Source organism: Rhinichthys klamathensis, unplaced genomic scaffold (assembly GCF_029890125.1).
Source record: "Rhinichthys klamathensis goyatoka isolate OS25496 unplaced genomic scaffold, OSU_Roscu_1.1 h1tg000232l_1, whole genome shotgun sequence".
NCBI lineage: Eukaryota > Metazoa > Chordata > Actinopteri > Cypriniformes > Leuciscidae > Rhinichthys > Rhinichthys klamathensis.
Window position 1 is genome coordinate 132,009 of NW_026606756.1, and position 19,221 is coordinate 151,229.

General features: G+C 36.1%; 1 protein-coding gene across 1 annotated transcript in view; it reads right to left on the reverse strand.

Moving 5' to 3' along the window:
- The window catches only part of uacab (uveal autoantigen with coiled-coil domains and ankyrin repeats b), a 75,795-nt gene extending 58,479 nt beyond the window's left edge, over positions 1-17,316 (reverse strand). Inside the window, exon 1 of the mRNA XM_056265464.1 lies at positions 17,104-17,316. Within this exon, the coding sequence (XP_056121439.1) occupies positions 17,104-17,151 (48 nt within the window). The 5' untranslated portion in view covers positions 17,152-17,316. The remainder of the gene's footprint in view (positions 1-17,103) is intronic.
- Positions 17,317-19,221: the final 1,905 nt, after the last annotated feature.

The window sequence follows — 19,221 nt, forward strand, 5'->3', positions numbered from 1 at the left end:
GCGATACACGTTTTAAACAGCAGGGCGCGTTTACTATAGCCTACTGTGAAGTTGTGAACCTCGCTTTACAATAGCACAATAGCAGCGAGCACACACTGGCGTGAAGCTAGCGAGTGTTTTCACTTCATTCATGGAACTTGATCTTGTGTGAGCCAAGCTCAACTTCCATAGGAATGAACTGAAAACGCTCGGTTTGCTCCGCTCGCGCCGCACCAGTGTGTGCCATAGACTGGTGTGCACGTGCCGTCAAACAGTAGACATGGCTTTGGCGACGGCAAGCGTAGATGTTGACGTTGACTCATTCAAATCGGAGGTGTGGCGGCATTTTGACTTTCCGTAGACTAATAATAATCACCACCGTGAGTAACACCAGTCACCTCCGTTTTCATGTAAAAGTCATTAATACTACAATTGCGAGAGCCACGGAGATCACAAGGTGCATCAGTGTTTCCGTGGCAACCAGGTGTTGTATTTATTTTACTATCTCTTTCTCTAAATGTGTTTTTTTTTTTACTCTTACTAGTGTAATGATACAAATTATAACAAAATTAGAATCTTGCCTTTATTACAATGTAAAACCCCTGTCAATCTGGTACTACTAATTTTACACAGTCTTTTACATAGTGTGCGAAGGTACCAGTGTCCAGCCTCTTGACCAAACAGACAGAAAGACTGAGTTGAAACAACCTTGAAGGGAATTTTTTTAATGTAGTTTTATTATTTGAGAAATATATTTTAAATTAAAAAGAAATGTGCAGCATTTTGTCTGAGAAATAATAAAAGGGACACTTTTGTCTTAAATCGCATTTGTTAAAAAAATCGTGAGAAAATCGTATCGTGAAACCAGTATCGTGAATCGTATCGCATCGTGAGATGAGTGAATCGTTACATCCCTAGTGGCTGTCATAAAAACTTGCCAGATTTATTCAAACATGCATGCATTAAATATTGAGGAACATTAAACATTATAATGAATATGTAATATGGTGCATATATTTAGCAAAATGCTCCTCTTTAGAGTAAATTTTTCTAGCTGACTAACAAGTTTATGGTCACATATGGTTTTTCTGAGGTAAATGTGACGTTACATGACATTGTTTACAAGCTGTTTTACTAACGTCTTTCCACATTTTTTTACACTCTATGGTTGAAACACTGATTGAGCGATTCCATGTGACATGATACGGATTTCGATAAGTTGTACTCTATCTTTTAACACACTTTCAGATGCTCATTCATGTTTATTTCGCGCTGTAACTGGTATTATTAAGGCAGAAGAGGAGATCATGTGCGCTCCGTGCTGCTGCTTCTCTTGAGCTGAGCTGCGCCCGAGCGATCTCACGCCACAGCGCCAAAACGGTATTTATGTTTTTGAATTCCGTAAGAAAATGGACGTAATTTGAAATCTGAGACTATTTTTTATCAATAGTAACAAAGCACAAAGATTATTGCGATTTATTGATGGGATGCGCTACAATGTTCCATTCATTCATCAAATGAAAACAGGGTGACTAATCGATTCTTGAGAGAAATACATTGAAACTTGCAGTGATACCTGGAATAACTTTGATCATGAAAATACAGTTAAGTGCAAGATGAGCAGCTAATGAGATTATGATGAGAACACTATTGTAATGGAATGCTGTAAATTCTTTGTGCTTTAGTTGCCCGTGTTTCAGCGTTGTTGTTTCGGGAAGAGCACATCCACAACGGAAGTTATGCATTTAGACAAGCACGGTCAAGTTCATGTGTGCATGTGTGTCCTTTTGTGCAGAATGATATTACGTTAATACTTTTAGGCCTATGTTGTATTGATTAATCTCATTTAGGATGTGTTTGGTTGAGTTTATTAACCAGCCTGGAAAGTGCTTCAATTTAACGGTGTTCATTCACTCTTCAACGTCAGCTCAAATGCAATGCCCGGCATTGACTATGATTGGGTTATTGGAGACAGTGATATTCCTTTTAGATGTTTCTTTTTCAAAACCTTTGATGATATTGTTAACAATCAAGCAGTGCTATTTCTTCTCATCATATTTTTCAACCGTATAGGCCAATTAAAATCGTTTGGTCATGGCTTTGAAAACGCACAGGGATGTCTGCAATCACTTGATAAAGTAGATCAAAATACAGTTAAGTACAATATGTGCAGCGCCAATCTGCTATATAGCTTTGGTACTATTTTAAATAAGGTTTACATTTTCAAAACTCTTACAAAAATCCAAACTGATCACACTTGTAACAGCTAGACATTCTTTCAAAACCTGATGTAATGCTTTCCTTCAGTTGCACATATTTTCAGTCCACATAATCATTGTCTCAAACACAAGATTATTGGGTAACACTTTAGAATACTGTTTCTTACTGCATAACTAATAGGGAATTATTGAAGAACTAATAGGTAATTCTTCATTAACTACTTCTTCACTACTGTTAACTAAGTAAGATGTGTTAACTAATCAGTATGTAATAGAATTTATTTTATGATTGTGTTAAGTAACAGTTAGTAAATCAATAACTAATGAATTCTTTCATACCTCCTGAAGAACTACTACTAATTATCTACTAATTAAGGTTCAAGAAAAATAACTAAGTAACTAATGAGTATTAATAAAAAACCCTTTCTATGGAAGGAATGGATTAAGAAGGGTGTTGTTATGCGACCTTTATGAAAATGGTAGTCTGAAGTCATTTGAACACATACAACAACAGTATATATCTAGATCTCAGTTTTTCAGGTATTTACAGTTACGACATTTACTTTGTACTACTTTTGGTTCTAGTTCGCAGCTTCCCTCCTGAGTCAGCAGATCTACACTGCATGGTAATTTTGGCATATGGGAAGGGTCATGAAGCATCAGTGTACTATTCCTGGTTGATTCAAAGTCTTGGTAATGGAGCTTTATTAGCTCTTAAGAAAATTTGGGAAAGAGATCTGAATCTGATATTCAATAATGAGGAATGGAATAGAGTTTTAAAGAAGGTCAAAACGACATCTAGGGATGCAAAGATACGCCTTATACAGTTTAAGATTCTGTACCGTTTTTACTGGACTCCTTCCAGACTGTATAGACTTGGGTTAAAAGAAACACCATATTGCTGGAGGTGTAAAACTGATGATGGAGATTTAACACATGCTCTGTGGTCTTGAACTTTTTTCCAGAAATCCTGAATTTTTGTACATGAACACATTTGCACAATTTTGGATACTCATATTTCACTATGTCCTCAATTGTTTATATTAGGTGTGTGGACAGATAATGGAACAAGAAACAAACACATAATCTACTGGATACAAACCAGTTTAATAATTGGCAGACAAATAATTCTTAGGAGTTGGAAGTCAGAGGAGGCCCCTTCTTTTCAGGAATGGATAACAGAACTAGGTAGAGTGTCCGCATTTGAAAAAATGTCTTATAAACAGACTGATAAAGTAAATCTATACTATAAGAAATGGTCCAGATACTTAACCTATTTGGAAAAAGGGCAGTAATAACGGTGTTAGAACCATGCTCACACTCAAAAGTGAAACTCTGATGATATAAGTATGTATGTATGCTATTATTTTCTTTTTCCTCAACATGGTATGCCGGAAGTTATCTTAATTGTACTTAATTGTATAGTGAAGTTGTGACCAAGTCAGGAGGGAGGGGGTTGGGGAGTATCGGAGTAAAAATGTTGATTCTATACATTATGTATTGTGTGGTACTCTGGAAGTTTCTGTGAATCAATAAAAACTGTTAATCTGAAAAAAAAAGAAGTAACTAATGAACAGTCATACAAAACTACATTGAGTTGTGACTTTTCTTATACAATAATGTTATTAATAGAAGTAGCAATTTTAACAAATACATATAATGTTAAAGTTAAATGTTTGCCTGTGTGGTTTTGTGAGTGTGTTCTGTAAGAAATCAACTTCAGAAAGGAACCACACACAAGTGCTTTGCCATAACTAACCTCAGATTAGTTTTACATTTTATATACAGTACTGTGTGTGTCTGTTTTCCTCAGCATAGAATGCCCATTGAGTAAATTCATGTATTTGAGGCAATGACTAAGGGAAACTGAAAATATAGGGAACTTATTAGTAATTAATAAATAATTATTAGATAATTCTTCAGGAATGACTTAGAACAGTATTCTAAAGTGAGCATATAGGGAACCCCTTAATAATTAATAAAGAATTGTCAAATAATTATCCAGGAATTAGGCAACTGATAACCTGAAACAGTATTCTAAACTGAAAATATAGGGAACCCATTAGTAATTAATAAAGAATTACCGCATCTGACTCAAACCAAACTTACTGTAAAAAAACACTATGAATGTAATGTACATTATGATAAGGTTTGCTAATGAAATAAAAAGTTATTTGCAGATCAATATATCCTATAGGTAAATATCTGCATTTATCTTTCTTAGTAGAGCTGAAGAATGACTAAAACCTTTTACTTTTAAAGTACTTTAAAAATGAATTACCTTTGTACTTTTACTAAGGTAATTTTGAAAATGAATAGGCCTAATTATAATTTTACTGGAGTAATATTTTATTGTGGTATCTGTACTTTTACTCAAGTACTTGATTTGTGTACTTCATTCACCACTCCACTGCTAAAATAAAATGGATTATTGTAGTAACTACTGTGTATGACTGTTCATTAGTAGTTAGGCTACTTCATAGTTATTTTTCTTGAACCATATTAATAGTAGTTCTTCAGGATTTATGACAGAATTAATTAGTTATTGATTAACACAATCATAAAATTCGATTACATACTGATTATTTAACACATCTTACTTAGTAGTTAACAGTAGTGACTTAAGTGTTAATAAAGAATTACCTATTAGTTCTTCAGTAATGCCTTATTAGTTATGCCTTATTAGTAAGTAAGAAACAGTATTCCAAAGTGTTACCGATTATTGTAATATGTAATAAGAACATTTGGTTTAATCACCGAAACACAACAGTATGATCTTCTTTCAGTTTAGTACTTTTAATAGCAAACAATGCAATATACACATTTCAAATAACCCTTGTTGCTGAATTACAGTAATACAGGCTAAAGTTGCCACATTAGAAAATACGTTACCTAACTTGTAATTGAATCCATAATGTTATACAGTGCGTTATCAAAAGGTGCTGAAGTATGACACAGCCACAAGGATTTGATGCCATCTGTTTCCCTTCTATTGCATCTCTGGTCAACCTGATGTTACTGTACACAGTCTTGGACTGTTTCCTCTTCCTTGTACTCTATCCTGCTCTATGTTCACAAATAGCACATTTCTCTCTCCCTCCCTCTCTTCCTCACTCACACACACACACACACACACACACACACACAATGTTGATGCACAAACTTTGAATATAGTGGTGGTTATCATAAGATAAATCACTTTGTTAAAAATAATTCATTACATTTGGTTATCCATATCGGAAATTCCAAACAATTTCTATAGAAACTATGTCTATAGAATGAATCAATACCTATAGAAATCTATAGCTGCACCAAATTATTAATTTATTAACCATTAAGATCAGTTGGATTAAATAATAAACAAATGTATTAAACTGAACGAGAAGACATGCAAATCAAAAGTTTGATAGTAAGAGCTTTATGAAAGGCAGTTACTGTGAATGGAACATTTATATAGATGAAACGGTTATTTTGTGTAGTGAAAAGGATACTTTGTGATTTTGTTAATCAAATTAAAATGAGCATAGGGTTAAGCTGTGCTGCTGTTGACTGCCACAAGTATGTGTTTTTTTAGCACCAGCAAACCTGAAAAGAATGTCCGTATGCCGCCATATGCCTTGCATTTTATGCAAAAGAATGACAAGAGAAAATGAGCATGGCTTGTAGCTCTTAAAGGTGCCCTAGAATGTTTTTTATTTTTATTTTATAATGTTTCCTGGGTTACCCTTATAATGTTAGTATGTTTTTTAGATAAAAAATAATCATAATTTAGAAATAAATGGCATTTTTCCTAGCCTGCTTTTAGCCTCTGATTTGAACACTCTGTTTGAAGGGGCGTGTCTGCTGTGGGATTCAGTGTAACCGCGGCCACTGCTGTGATTGGCTGACATGCTTGCATATGAAATAGCAACGCATTACATGTGAAACTCTCTCCCGAATACTTTTACTGCTGCTATTATACGTTTTTACTATAACAGCTATCGAGATTAACGAATCGTGAGATGTTTTTAAAGTATTTAGATCTATTCCCATCACATAAAATGTTGCCGTGATGAGCATTGAGCAGATGACTGTGTGTTGATCGCGAGAATGAAGATCTTATCATTGCAAAGCAGTTTCTGCACTCTCTCTGCTTTCACCAATGCAAACACGATGATGTAAATACAGTAAGAGCTTCGTTGTGCAGTAACGTGCGTCATTGATTTCATAACGAGTTTGGCAAGTGTCCAGATAAACTCGCGCTGTGTGGAAAGATTGTTCTTTGATCGCTTTCTGTATATAGTTTGTTCACAATTTAAATACGATTATTTTCATCCTACTAAAAGAAACGATGTGAAGCTGATATTTTAGTCACTGGCTTGACTTACTGATGCATAAACAGTATTGAACGATTTTGAGAGAAAGATTACCTGTCTGAACTTGAACAATTACACATCAGCTTGGTAGCTCGATCCGAGGCCAGCTCTGTATTGGCCCAAGTTGAGGAAACACTCGGTGAAATGTTTGGAAATTTCCAGAGAAAATAAAATTAACCCATTGTTTCTTCAGAGGCTCAGATGAAGGAACTAAAAAATACTTTTGTGTTCATGTGTACATCCACACTGAGCAACTGCCATGCTTCGGCTGCGCAGTTCCGCCTGGCATTGAGGGCTGGCATTATGCAAATATTTGGAGGCGTACATATTAATGATCCCGACTATTGCGTCACAGTCGGTATTGTGTGGAGAACCGACCGTTTTTCAGGGGTGTTTTTCATAAACGTGAATTAAATGAGAACGCGAAAACAGTCCAGTTTGAGATTCACTCTATGTCATGTCCATGCACTGAACTCTTGTTATTTGACTATACCAAGGTAAATTCAATTTTGAATTATAGGTCACCTTTAAGTTAAAATACTCTCTCCATAAATGGTATGTGTGTGCTCATCATTTTGAGGACAAAACCCCCCAACTTCACCCTGGGAGCTGTATGTAGGATATGAGTGCCAATCTGTTTTCAATGTAGCTAACTTCAGGCAGCTTCTTGTCATCTACGCACTGACAAAAAAGGGTCATTGATGTGACACTGTAAAGTGACCAGTAGCGTTATTGTGAGCATTTACCTTAAATCACTATGAAAGTTTCATGCGTTTTTAGTATTTACTAGTGTAGATAAAATGGTTTCAATAAAATAAAAAAAGTTCATATATCTGACTGCTTGTATTCATTGACGAAAATGTAGCCATGTGCAGTAATATTGCAAAGCATCATGATGCGCGTGATATTTAATTGAATCGTTGACATGATAATTGCAATCGAATTGAATCGTGAGACCAGTGACAATTCACACCCCTATAGGTTTAACATTAGATTATCAGCTCGGAAAAATGCGCTAATTTGACTAGAAACACCGTAGACTGGAAATGTTGTGAATTATTTGTGCTTTAGTTGCCTGTGTTATGGGAAGAACGCATGCACAACAGGAGTAACACCTTCTGGCTAGCACTTGTGTCCTTTTGAGCAGATATAAGTTTGTTTATATTGTGCAGGATATCTGATTAATCTCATATAGGATGTGTCATATAAAACGTGCTTCAGTTTACTGGTGTTCATTCACTCTTTAGCTTCACCTCAGCTATTCCTTTTAGATGTTGATTTTTCAAAAACATAGATAATCTAGCAGTTATTTTTCCAAGTCATATTTTCATATTTTGATAAATGTGTCATTTCTATTTGTCAACATTAATTTTCGTTACAGAGTTTTATTCAAATATTTTCATTATCGCCATGTCTGTGCACGCCCAGCCCCCGAGTACTCCTTTTTGAGAACTATCAGTACTCAAAATGAAAAATTGGCAAAACGGTGTACATTCGCTTGTATTCAAGGAAAATATTACACTACATTACATTTTTAGTAGAGATGTTCCGATACCCTTTTTCCCTTCCCGATACCGATACCTGGACTCAGGGTATCGGCCGATACCGAGTACTGATCCGATACCTGGGTGTGTATCTATACAGCTGCAATTCATACTAGCCCTATATTAATTGATAGAATTATTTTATGGTGTGCTTCAGACTTATCCCTTAATAAAACATGAAAAAATACATACAGTGAACTAGAGTATTTTTATTATCTGACATACATTTCACAGCAATATATTATTTATTTTTCTTAAGTGAAAAAGAACTTAAAATGCAGCCACACATCCAATACTTTAAACTGAAAAAGGTATTTTAGGTTTACAATATAACTGTTTAAAAAAAGTGCAACAAATAAATCTAGGAATCTAAAAAATTATATATGAATAATATAAGAAAAGAACCTCTTTATAGCCTAACTTAAAGTCCAGAAACAATTTTGTTAAATACACGGCATTTCAGTTGACAGCGGCTGGTCATCCAGAACAATAAACTCGATAATTTTGTCGGTTAATTGTATCGCTCATTGGCTGTCTTTTGAAAACTTTTCTCTTCGTTTGAATAAAGCTTCCAGAGATTGTTGATTCTGGCGCGGCTCATCCTCCGTCTGACATCGTGTTCTGCGGGGTGACGCATCTTCAAATGCTTTATTAAGTGTTGAAGCTGCTAATCTTGTGCCACCCCTCGAAATTGCAGTATGGCATATGAGACATGTCGCCGTTTTACTGGTTGGTCCAGTCTTAAATACTGCCAAACAGCGGACATACTGCTAGTGCGCGCTTTCTTCTTCACTGCTCTTTGTGGCAACAGCACAACTTCCTGTGTTGCCACAAGCAACCACTGTTTAGAGCAGCGAAGAAGAATTGATCTCCGATTTGCAGCGTTAAGCAAAGCTAGCGTGCATAACTAGTTAGTTATTGTTTAAGAAAACGGTATCGGATCGGTACATGGGTAGAAGTACTCGCCGATTCCGATGCCAGAATTTGTATTGGTATCGGCGGCATTTCCGATACTAGTATCGGAACAACTCTAATTTTTAGAGTCATTAAATGAAAAAAATCTATGTTCAACAACAACAAAAATGTATGAATAATACAATGAACAAAGATTTATTTTCTAAAATGACAGTCACTGGTCTCAAATTGTTTTTCAATCCCAGTCCATTCCTACGGAGTCCCTAACAGGACATTTATTTCAATGCTTTTGCATTCTCACGCATACGTTTTGCGTTACTCAGAGAAACTTTGCGTTCGCTGACTTCGCTCAAAAGTTTTGTAAGCGAACACAAAGTTTCTCGAGGGAATGCAAAAGCATTGACAATTTCTTCAGCCATGATATTTGCCATTTTTCTGTCCAGAAATTACATTTACAGACATCTCAACACAGTGACAATTAAACCACTTTTCATCCTAGAGTCATTTACTGAAGTACATATTAGTACTAAGTAAATGAACATGCATGTAGTAAACACTAACACAATATAGATCTTTCTTGAGTGACAAAACTGCTATGTTCAGCACATATCTTTCCCTGAATCTTGTCCATTCTCATATTTTCTTTTTAGTGACGAGCATTAATGAGAATTTGGCGCCATTCATTAATATTTCTGCTCCTTTGTTCGAGTTAGGAGCCAAGTTAAATAGAAAGAATATGTGAAAGACGGAATACCAGGAATACATTAAATGTCTCAAAATTAAGTCATATGAAATGAATACTCAAGGCATAGAGTCTCTGGAAAGGAGCCAGGTGAAAAACAGGAGAAGAATGGATGAGGAAAAAAACAAAAGTGTTAAGTATTCTCTATCGCATCATGTCTACAGAGACTATACTGTTATCTGAGCTAGTGCTGGGCGGTTTGACCAAAAATTTATATCAAGGTTTTTTTCAAAATTATGCCGGTTGTTATCTGAGCCCACTCTGGGGAGATGAAGAAAGACAAAGGAGAGTCCTGCCCTACTAAGGTCACAAAATCATACATCAAAGTCATGGAAGCGTGTTGTTTGTACGTGTTTTGAACACACATACTCTAGTGTACAAGACGAGTGTGGGCAAGCATGGCTGTATGGCTCAACTGAAAAACAGCTGCTTTACTGCTTAGCAAGCGCAACTGCTTTAAAGCTCTCAGAAGCAACAGTTCTGGGTGACAAAAAAAAATGTATATATACACATATATATATATATATATTAATACTGAGAGCTTTAAACACATAGCCTATATCTATAGCAAGCAACTTCAAAACAAAGCCAATTGCTGGTGTGTTTGATTAGCTGCTCAAACTCAAAATTACTTACTGACCCTATATAATGAACACACCATCTAAGATAGTTATGCGTCTCTCTCCCTGCAAGTTTTATATGCATACAATCTTGAATCAGTCTCTTATCCTTTAGCAGGAAAGTGTCTGCTTTGGTTATGCAAGTTGATTTCAAGCAAGAAATGTCTCATGTCCTTTCAGATCCATTCCAAGAGAGCGAGACTGGGACCGATAAAGAGATTTTGTTTCCAATACAGTGGAAGGTAGGAGTGAAAATCATTCAAATAGGGGGCGATGAGAAAATGTGCCAGATGTTATGCTGTCAACAGCAATCATACAACTGTGTGACATCTGGTACAGCTCATTCTTCTATCTCACTCCTTTTCCAACCATCGTCTCGATGACTTCAGCGAAAACGGAATGAGGAAGTGCAACAAAAAGCCTGCATACAACCAAAAACTTGCTGATAAGCCCTGCGTTTCAGGATCAATGATCAAATGGCATTAAACATTTGCTCCAATGGCTTCTACTATTTTCAAATGAGCAAATAAGTAGCCTACATAAAACTTGCTGAAATAAAAAGACTCAAAATTCACTTCACAAACTTCATAATAGTTTACCATTCATTGACAAGAGTGTGCTACAACATAACTTGGCCACAAACACACATTGTAGTCTTTGTTTCAATTGTGTTAAAATATGTTCCCAGGTAATTTGATCATGATCCAATTATAAGCTGAACTGTGGTCAGAAGATATAATACATAACCAAAAGGCTGGAGCTGCTGTGCAACTCCACATAGAAATGAGATGTCCATTAGCTGAATGTGCACCGCATTGGCTGGTTCCTGTGCAGACATCTTTGTTCATACTAATGGATCAATCTAGTTTTCTGCTGTCTTTTTTTGTGTTGCGTCAGTCTTGTAAGACTGCTTTGTAAACTTTACTTGGTGAAAACATTATCCTGCCCCCCTCCACCCCTGGGCCTCCGGTGACAACAGTTCCATGATTCGAGACCGGCAGGTTTTATTGGCCAGCACAGAGCCAAATTTTCTGGCCCAGACCTGCCAATACAAATGCTAAAACTAAGCTGCATTAAAGTGCGTACTGCATACTTATTAATCAGTCTCTGAAATTCATGCAGTGGATCAGCTTAATCACTGCAAGTACAAAATAATGACATTCACGTTATCAAAAATTGTCTGAAACATCATCTTTCTCCTTTAGTCAGCCTTCCTGAATTAATGAAATCAGATCAAACGAGGCACCAATTGCACATGTTCAGAACAGAGCTCAGGCTTTCAAACCACCTTGATTCGGTGCAAAAGGAAAACGCTTTTACATAATTTATAATGCATTGACCACCAGGTTTGAATATTTCTTTGATGCATATTTCTTATCTAACAGAGGATCATAATAATCTGATATTGTGTGCGGTTCACATACTTGAAACTGAACCTGCTTAGGTGGTTTTCTTTTCCACTTTGAAAAAGCTAAAACCTTGTTTTGGACTCCGTCAATATAATTAATACTTCAGTTCAACATCAAAGCTCAAATGAATTCTCTTTGAGGATTGAAGAGAGAACCGGACTGCAACTCATTTTACTGCAGTAACATCCACTCTGCCATGTACTGACGACTGGGTTCCGGGTTCCTGTCTTTTGAGCTGTACATAGAAGCCTGAGGGCTTTCAACTACAACAAATTCCCACTCCCTGTAATCCCCAGCCATTTATTCATCCTAGGATAACCTTCAATCCTCACTGTCAGTTTCCCACTACATTGGGGGCCCGAGCTTAACACAGCAAAGCTTTCAGAGAGGCTCAGTGGGCACTAGAGACACGGACACAGCAAAGCTTTCAGACAGACAGGCACAAACACAGATACACTATGTTTATACACTCCTGAACTTCCACCGATCAATTCGGAAAATAAATAAATAAATAAATACTGCACGATATTCCTGGTGGACTGGATGATTGATTCTTTTCAAAACATTTTACTGATGATGAAAACTAAAACTCTTTATACCAGTCTGACTAAATACTTGATTCTGTAAGGTGTGTATTGAAACGTGTGTTGGCTAATTTTTCACAGACATGTTTCAGTCAGTTTAATGACTGTTCTTTATTAATTTGTTGCCTTCTTTGAAGCACACATACACACTCACACATAGAAACATTCATACACAGAAACCAGTCAATGCTGCCCCGCAACTTTTATTAAATGAAATAAATACCTTTGCTATTCACTGCATGAATAATTTGCCTCCGCATTGTGGATTAAAATGGTGTAATGCAAAATCAGAATTGAATCAAAACGAGAGCTTGGGAAATTATGATCAAATCATGAAATCAGATCTTTTCTTCCACATTGTGAAGTGGCTGGGCATCGACAAATTTTGACTCAATTCACAAGTTGCAATTAGATTTTAATTAAATTCAACTAATTGTCAATCAGGGACAGTACAAGGCATATTTCCTGAATATTTCCTGTCAATACAGTATTAAATAAAATTGACAAAAATTTAGACTTTGTATGATCTTAGAAGTAACAAAGCTTATTGCAATTTATTGGATGGGACTCGGAGGCATGTTACAAAACTTTGTTCATTCATCAACCAGACTGATCTCATGAAATGGCGTATGTATGACACGCCAATTCGTATTTCCATTTTTGGCGTGCTATCAACACGCATAATCGCTTTTCAGCGTGTTTATCAACGCCGTAGACTTAACGTTACATTACTGTATATATAAATATATGACCTACCCCAACCCCGTCCCTAAACCTACCCGTCACTGGGGTTAATACCATTTATGAGTGTTCCCCTACCATCCTAGGAAAAAAAATATCGCTCCCCAGATGTAGATCTACATTTTGCTTCGTTTCGCTCGGACATTTAACGGCGTGTACATACACGCGGAATCACTCGGACATTTAACGGCGTGTACATACACGCGGAATCACTCGGACATTTAACAGCGTAGACACACACGCAAAAGATGACGGTTCGTCTCGGCGTGGACATACTCGCGGATAGCTCAAAATGCGTATAGATAACACGCCACTTGACTTGAAAGTGGCGTGTCTGTTTATACGCAAAGTCATGATGCCATGTTGCATCAACTGAAAACAGCATAGACCAAAAGATAAAATATTGGAATTAGTTTTTCAAAATGAGAATCGGTTTAAAACCAAGTAATCAATATTTTAACCCCAGGCTTCAAAAATATGATTTTCAAAACAACATAGTTGAATGGCGACTGAGGCTGTTAATCTGTGTTTAGAGGCCCAATGATTTCCATGTTGCTGAAAATGTGGACAACAATCACAGAATCCAGTCATAAAATTGGAATTTATACTGTGTAATATGGCAAGATTTGGATGAATAATCACCCCCCCCCCCCCCCCAAAAAAAAGAGACATTCCTCAAAATATATTATTTTGTGTTCCACAGAAGAGATAATAGTTATACAGGTTTGGATTGGAATGTCATGAGGCGGAGTAAAGGATGACAATTTTCATTTTCATGTGAACTGTCCCTTTAAGCAGTGTATAGTTGTCCTGATTTCACCCTTTACAGCTGGAGAACAAAGAGGCCCTTAAAATGGCTATTTGTAATGCAAACAGCTTCAGTGATTCAACAAAGAAACCCTACTAAGATATTTTTACCTCCATCGAAAATCAATAGCCAATCTTGAAGACAACCGATGACGGTCATGTATAATACCACCAGCAAATAAGGTACTACAGAAAACTATTCTATGATGTTGAGAGACAGTGGATGCAGTACAATTAGATTCATCAGTTAGATCAATTAGATGTTATCAAAAGTAAACTGTGGAATTTGCACTCAACTAAAAACAAAATTAAGGCAGAGAGTTTTGAGAAATTTATCTCTAAGGGTTGATAGCTTTTGGTAGTTTGTTCACTTAATTGAAAAATGAAAACAGAAACTGCAAGTGAGATGCAGTACTAGGACATTGTGCATTCATTTAATTCAGGCCTCAGGCATGCTTCAAGGGCTCCACAGAGCCAGAAACACCACTGCGTGAACACTATGATACTTTATAAGACAGAGTTGAGTAGAATGTAAACATGGCAGTGCGCTTCAGTGACTAAACATCTTCTCCAGGGTTAGTTCACCCCATATTGAAATTTGTGTCATCGCTTACTACCCCTCATGTTGTTCCAAAATCGTTTGACTATTTCTTCCGGGGAACACAAAATGAGATATTTGGCTGAATATTGGGTAATGTTCTTCCATGTGGACAAAAACCACAGAATCCAGTCATAATAAAATGGAATTTAGGATTAATAATAATCACAATTGAGATATGGACCAGGACTAGTGTATGTGAATGTACGTCTGGATGTTCTGCGTGTCGTGTGAACGAGCAGCACAGTTTACACTCAGGCAGCGTCTGGGGTCTCACTATATAGAGTTCACTTCATGGGCATTTCATCATTTCCTTAGACAAAACTATTTTTGATTATTAATTTAAAACACATTTAAACCATGGACCCTTTTTACAGACTGTGATGACGCATTTTAACGCTCATCAGCATCGTAAATCATGTAACGTTTTTAATAGGCTTCAAATTACAAAAAATAGTTATCACTACTGCGAGGGTGTTTCTGATACAGCAGCTGTGGAAGTGATGGTAAGATTGACATTTCTCTCTTCTGACTGCCGTTATCAATCTCTCTATTTTTTCCTCTTTTTGAAAGTTTTGAAAACACTATTGTAGAGATTTTCTTTTGCTATTTGAGCAAATGGGAAAAAAATATATTTAATGTATTCTCTCATTCACCGCTATAGACGTTTACCAAACTATGACAAATTCCGCTTCTGAGAAACCCGGAAATGTGAAAAGGGCCCATTATATTGGAATTCAGAAAATTAAAACAGAAAACACAGAATTTGGGAAATAAAAAAATAAAAAAAAATTCATAGGACCCTTTAGGGTTCATACGGGTGTGGAACAGCATAAGGTGACAACATTTGCGTGAACTGTACCTATAGTGCCAGGATGTTGTAAAGAGTACAACTACAAACAACTCATTTTGATGTTTGAAGTATTTTTAAGTATTATTACTCGTATATAAATCATCCAATGGGCTAGGAGGACCTCAATATATTGCAGATATGCTCACTGAATATAAACCTAACAGATCACTCAGATCATTAGGATCACATCAGCTAGAAATACCAAGGGTTCACTCAAAGCATGGAGAGTCTAATTATTCTTATTTCTTTTGATTATTTTAATTTCTTCTATGTAAAGCACTTTGAATTGCCATTGTGTATATGAAATGTGCTATATAAATAAACTTGCCTTGCTTTGCTTTGCCTTTGACCCAAAGACACATTCTTTTTTTTTTTACTCTTTCCTCACAGACAAAAGTCAGTAATCATGTTAACATGCACATTGTTCTGATTAGTCTATTTTCTGGTCATGCTTTTATTTTAAATAAGATGTTAACATGCTCCACGGCTATTAGAATATTCCTGTATGCATCAGCATAATCCAAATAAACATTTGTTTATTATTGCACATTCTACTTCTGGAAAAATGAGTAATCCTCTCTCTTGCCATTTATCATTTATTCAGTAAATTGGGATAAATTGTAAAATGAATGAACTGCAAAATGTAGATTTTGAGACTCCAGCAAATCTGTAAATGTTTCTTCCATTCCTGCTTGACTTTTCACACTCGTCTATTTCTAATAGAACCCAAAATTGCATTTGTTTAGATAATAAGATATAAATTACTGTTCATTTGCAGGGGATATTTTGAATAAGGTAACTAAAATATAACTAAAACATTTGTGTGCCTATAAATTTACTGAATGAATGCTGAAACTCTGAGAGAACTCCTCCAGCCATCTACACACACGTCACAAAAAGAGAGGGTGTGCTCCCATGATCCTTTGTGTTGTTAAATCAGAGGGCAACCAGTGACAATAGTCCGGCTCTGAAAGCCTGTGGAAATGCTTCTTTCCCATGTGTCAAAAAGGCATCAAGTCAAAACAGAGCTCATAGAGTGATAAAGCAATGATCATCAAATGCTGAGTGAACATGATATCGGTTGGTTCCTCTGAATCATCTTCACCACGCAGTGGGATCCCCTCCTTTTAAAGCCAGTTCAAAACAAAACCCTTGAAAAAGCCCCTCAATAACTAACCCCCATGCAGCTTCCCACACGGTTCTGTGTGCCAGGCTCTTTGACATGGAAATTAAAAAAAGGGGAGGGTAAAGATTTCAAGTGTTCACTGCATCTGAATTTAAGATTGTTTGAGTTATTTTAGATTGCACGTTCGAGGAAAATAAAACCATTTCGTCATTTTCAGAAGCTCAATGTATTCTAATAGAAAATTATCTCTTAACTACATACGGAATATGTAATGTAATACAATTTCGAATACAAAATACAACAGCAATGAGAGGCAAGTGTAATTACAATTTTCCAAAGTTCGACCAAAAAGTTGCATCATGCAGCACAAAGATTACAGTGCCCTATTAGTGAATGTGACATGATGAGGCGTCAAAAGATTTGCCTTAATGCAAGATGATCTGAGTAAAGCCTCTGAGAACAAAACAACTATGAGTAGTGCATGAAACAACACACCGGAAGATATGAAGTAATTCAACTATGCCAAGAAACAAATATCACGCAATTTCGATTCAGTAGTTTTCATAAATTAACACAAACCAAAGCAAATCTGTTTCAAACTCTCAACTTACTGTGATGGTAACTTCATGCTTTTTCAGTCGATACTTCAAACTCTTCATGGTTTCTCCTTGGTTGAATAAATAAAAAGTAGCGCGTATATTAGTATTTGAATAAATTAAAACAGCAGTTACGTTTTACGGTTTAGTTTGATTACGCAAAAACAACTTTTAACGTCTGACAACAGACTGCGATTTTTCACCTGACGCGATACACCACCAGGCTTATCTGGACCCGTTTCCTTACCGACAACTGCGTAAACCAATAGTAGAGAGGCATAGCTGAATAAATTACGTGTTGGCCAATCAGACGTTAGAGAGGGCGGAACTTCCTCGTGGTCCTAGCAGCGTTTGAAATTGTAGCAGGGAACAACAGGAGACGCTGCTGTGCGCCTGACGTCATCCTTACCTGGAAAAAGGCTGGACTTTGTCTCAGATTCAGGTCATTGAGAGAGATAGTTTGGAAAACATTTATTTGATATCAACACCTGAATTGCTTTGGGTGGAGTATACAATTCAGGAAAGAAAAATGTTATGTAGGCTAATAGCTAGCCTATGTATAATAGTGATTTTCATTATAGCCTAGTACTGATTAGCTACAGAGTCAATATTTATTATGATGCTAGTTATATTTTCATTGATGACTCAAAAACAGTCTTGTTTGAATCATGAGTTGTAGTAATAGCTGGTGCAAAACAATAAATCCCAATCGGAGCTAAATTTAGTTTTTTAGTTTTATAATTCCAAAAAAATTGTTTGCGTAGGCTACCTTTAGGCTATTTTTTTTTATTTTTTTATATCTGAATGTATGTTTATCATTGGTTATATTTATGCCACTTAAGAGATGTGTTGCCCCCTTCTGGCCTTGAAAAGCTGGTGACGTCATTTGCGCTTCTGCGAGGCTAGAGCAATGTCAGATTACAGTTAAAACACACACACACACACACACACACACTTGTTTTTAAACGTCATTCCAGATGATAGGCTATGCTTCCCACACTTTATGCAGGAAAATGTTTGCATGTTTAATCATTTGCAATTATTTGAAATGATTGAACGCGTTACCGCAACAAAAGTCTCTTTTGCCATAAATGTAATACATTTCATTTTCTATTTCACTTTTGCACTATTCTCTCGTTATTTGACACATCTGATATTTATATATTTATAATATATATTTATAAATGTATACATTTTTTTATAAATTTTCCCATAAACCTGAGCGAAATTATACAGTACTGTACATTGTTGGATTATTTTTTTTATGCTTGTTTATAGATTTTGTCCAAGAAGTGAAAGAGGAAGGGGCCTGATTGTCCTTGTATAAGCCCTCGGGTCAACGTCAAACAGTTATTTGGCAGGAAATGTGACTCTCTCTCTGCCAAATTTTGGTTCCTGGACATACTATCATAATAATATTAGCAGAACAATTTGATGAATGACTACGGTTCATTTATTAATAATGCCTCTGAAAGATTGTTGACGACCATTTCTTATAACTTCTAATAATCATTAAATAAAATACAACAAATTAAATTAATTACAATGACAGAGAATTAACATTGATGTAACATTCACCATGTGGAAACTTCATTGCAATTATTTTTTTGAGCCAGGACAAAGTACTGATCAGTGTTGTGGTCAAGAATACTGCAAGTATTATTTCCCCTTAGACCATCAGCAGGAATAGATTTTCACAAAATGTGACTTGTCATCAAAGATGACACTGTTTCGACACTCCTGTAGGCAACATCTGTGCGACCTTCAGCTGATAGTGAGAAATTTGGTGAGGTGATTTTAGCTGGAAGTAAGAATAATTCCCTCTTGTCAACTTTAAGTTTGAGGTGTCAGAGAGGGATGTGGACATTCTGACAACGCATATGCAAAAAAAAAAAAAAAAAAAAAAACACCGGAAGGGGGGATGAGATGTATAGCGTCATGTTTTCATTCCACAGCAGTAGTCATGAAAAGAAGCGAGCCTGGCTTATAGTTTCTCGTGTTGGTGATAATACACTGTTAACCCTTGGTGTAATTTCCAGGGTAAATAAATGTAAAATATCTAGTGTTTTGCTGTAATATAGGGGAACAGTATTTACTGTAAAAAGCCTGGTAAGGTCTAACATTGTATTATGT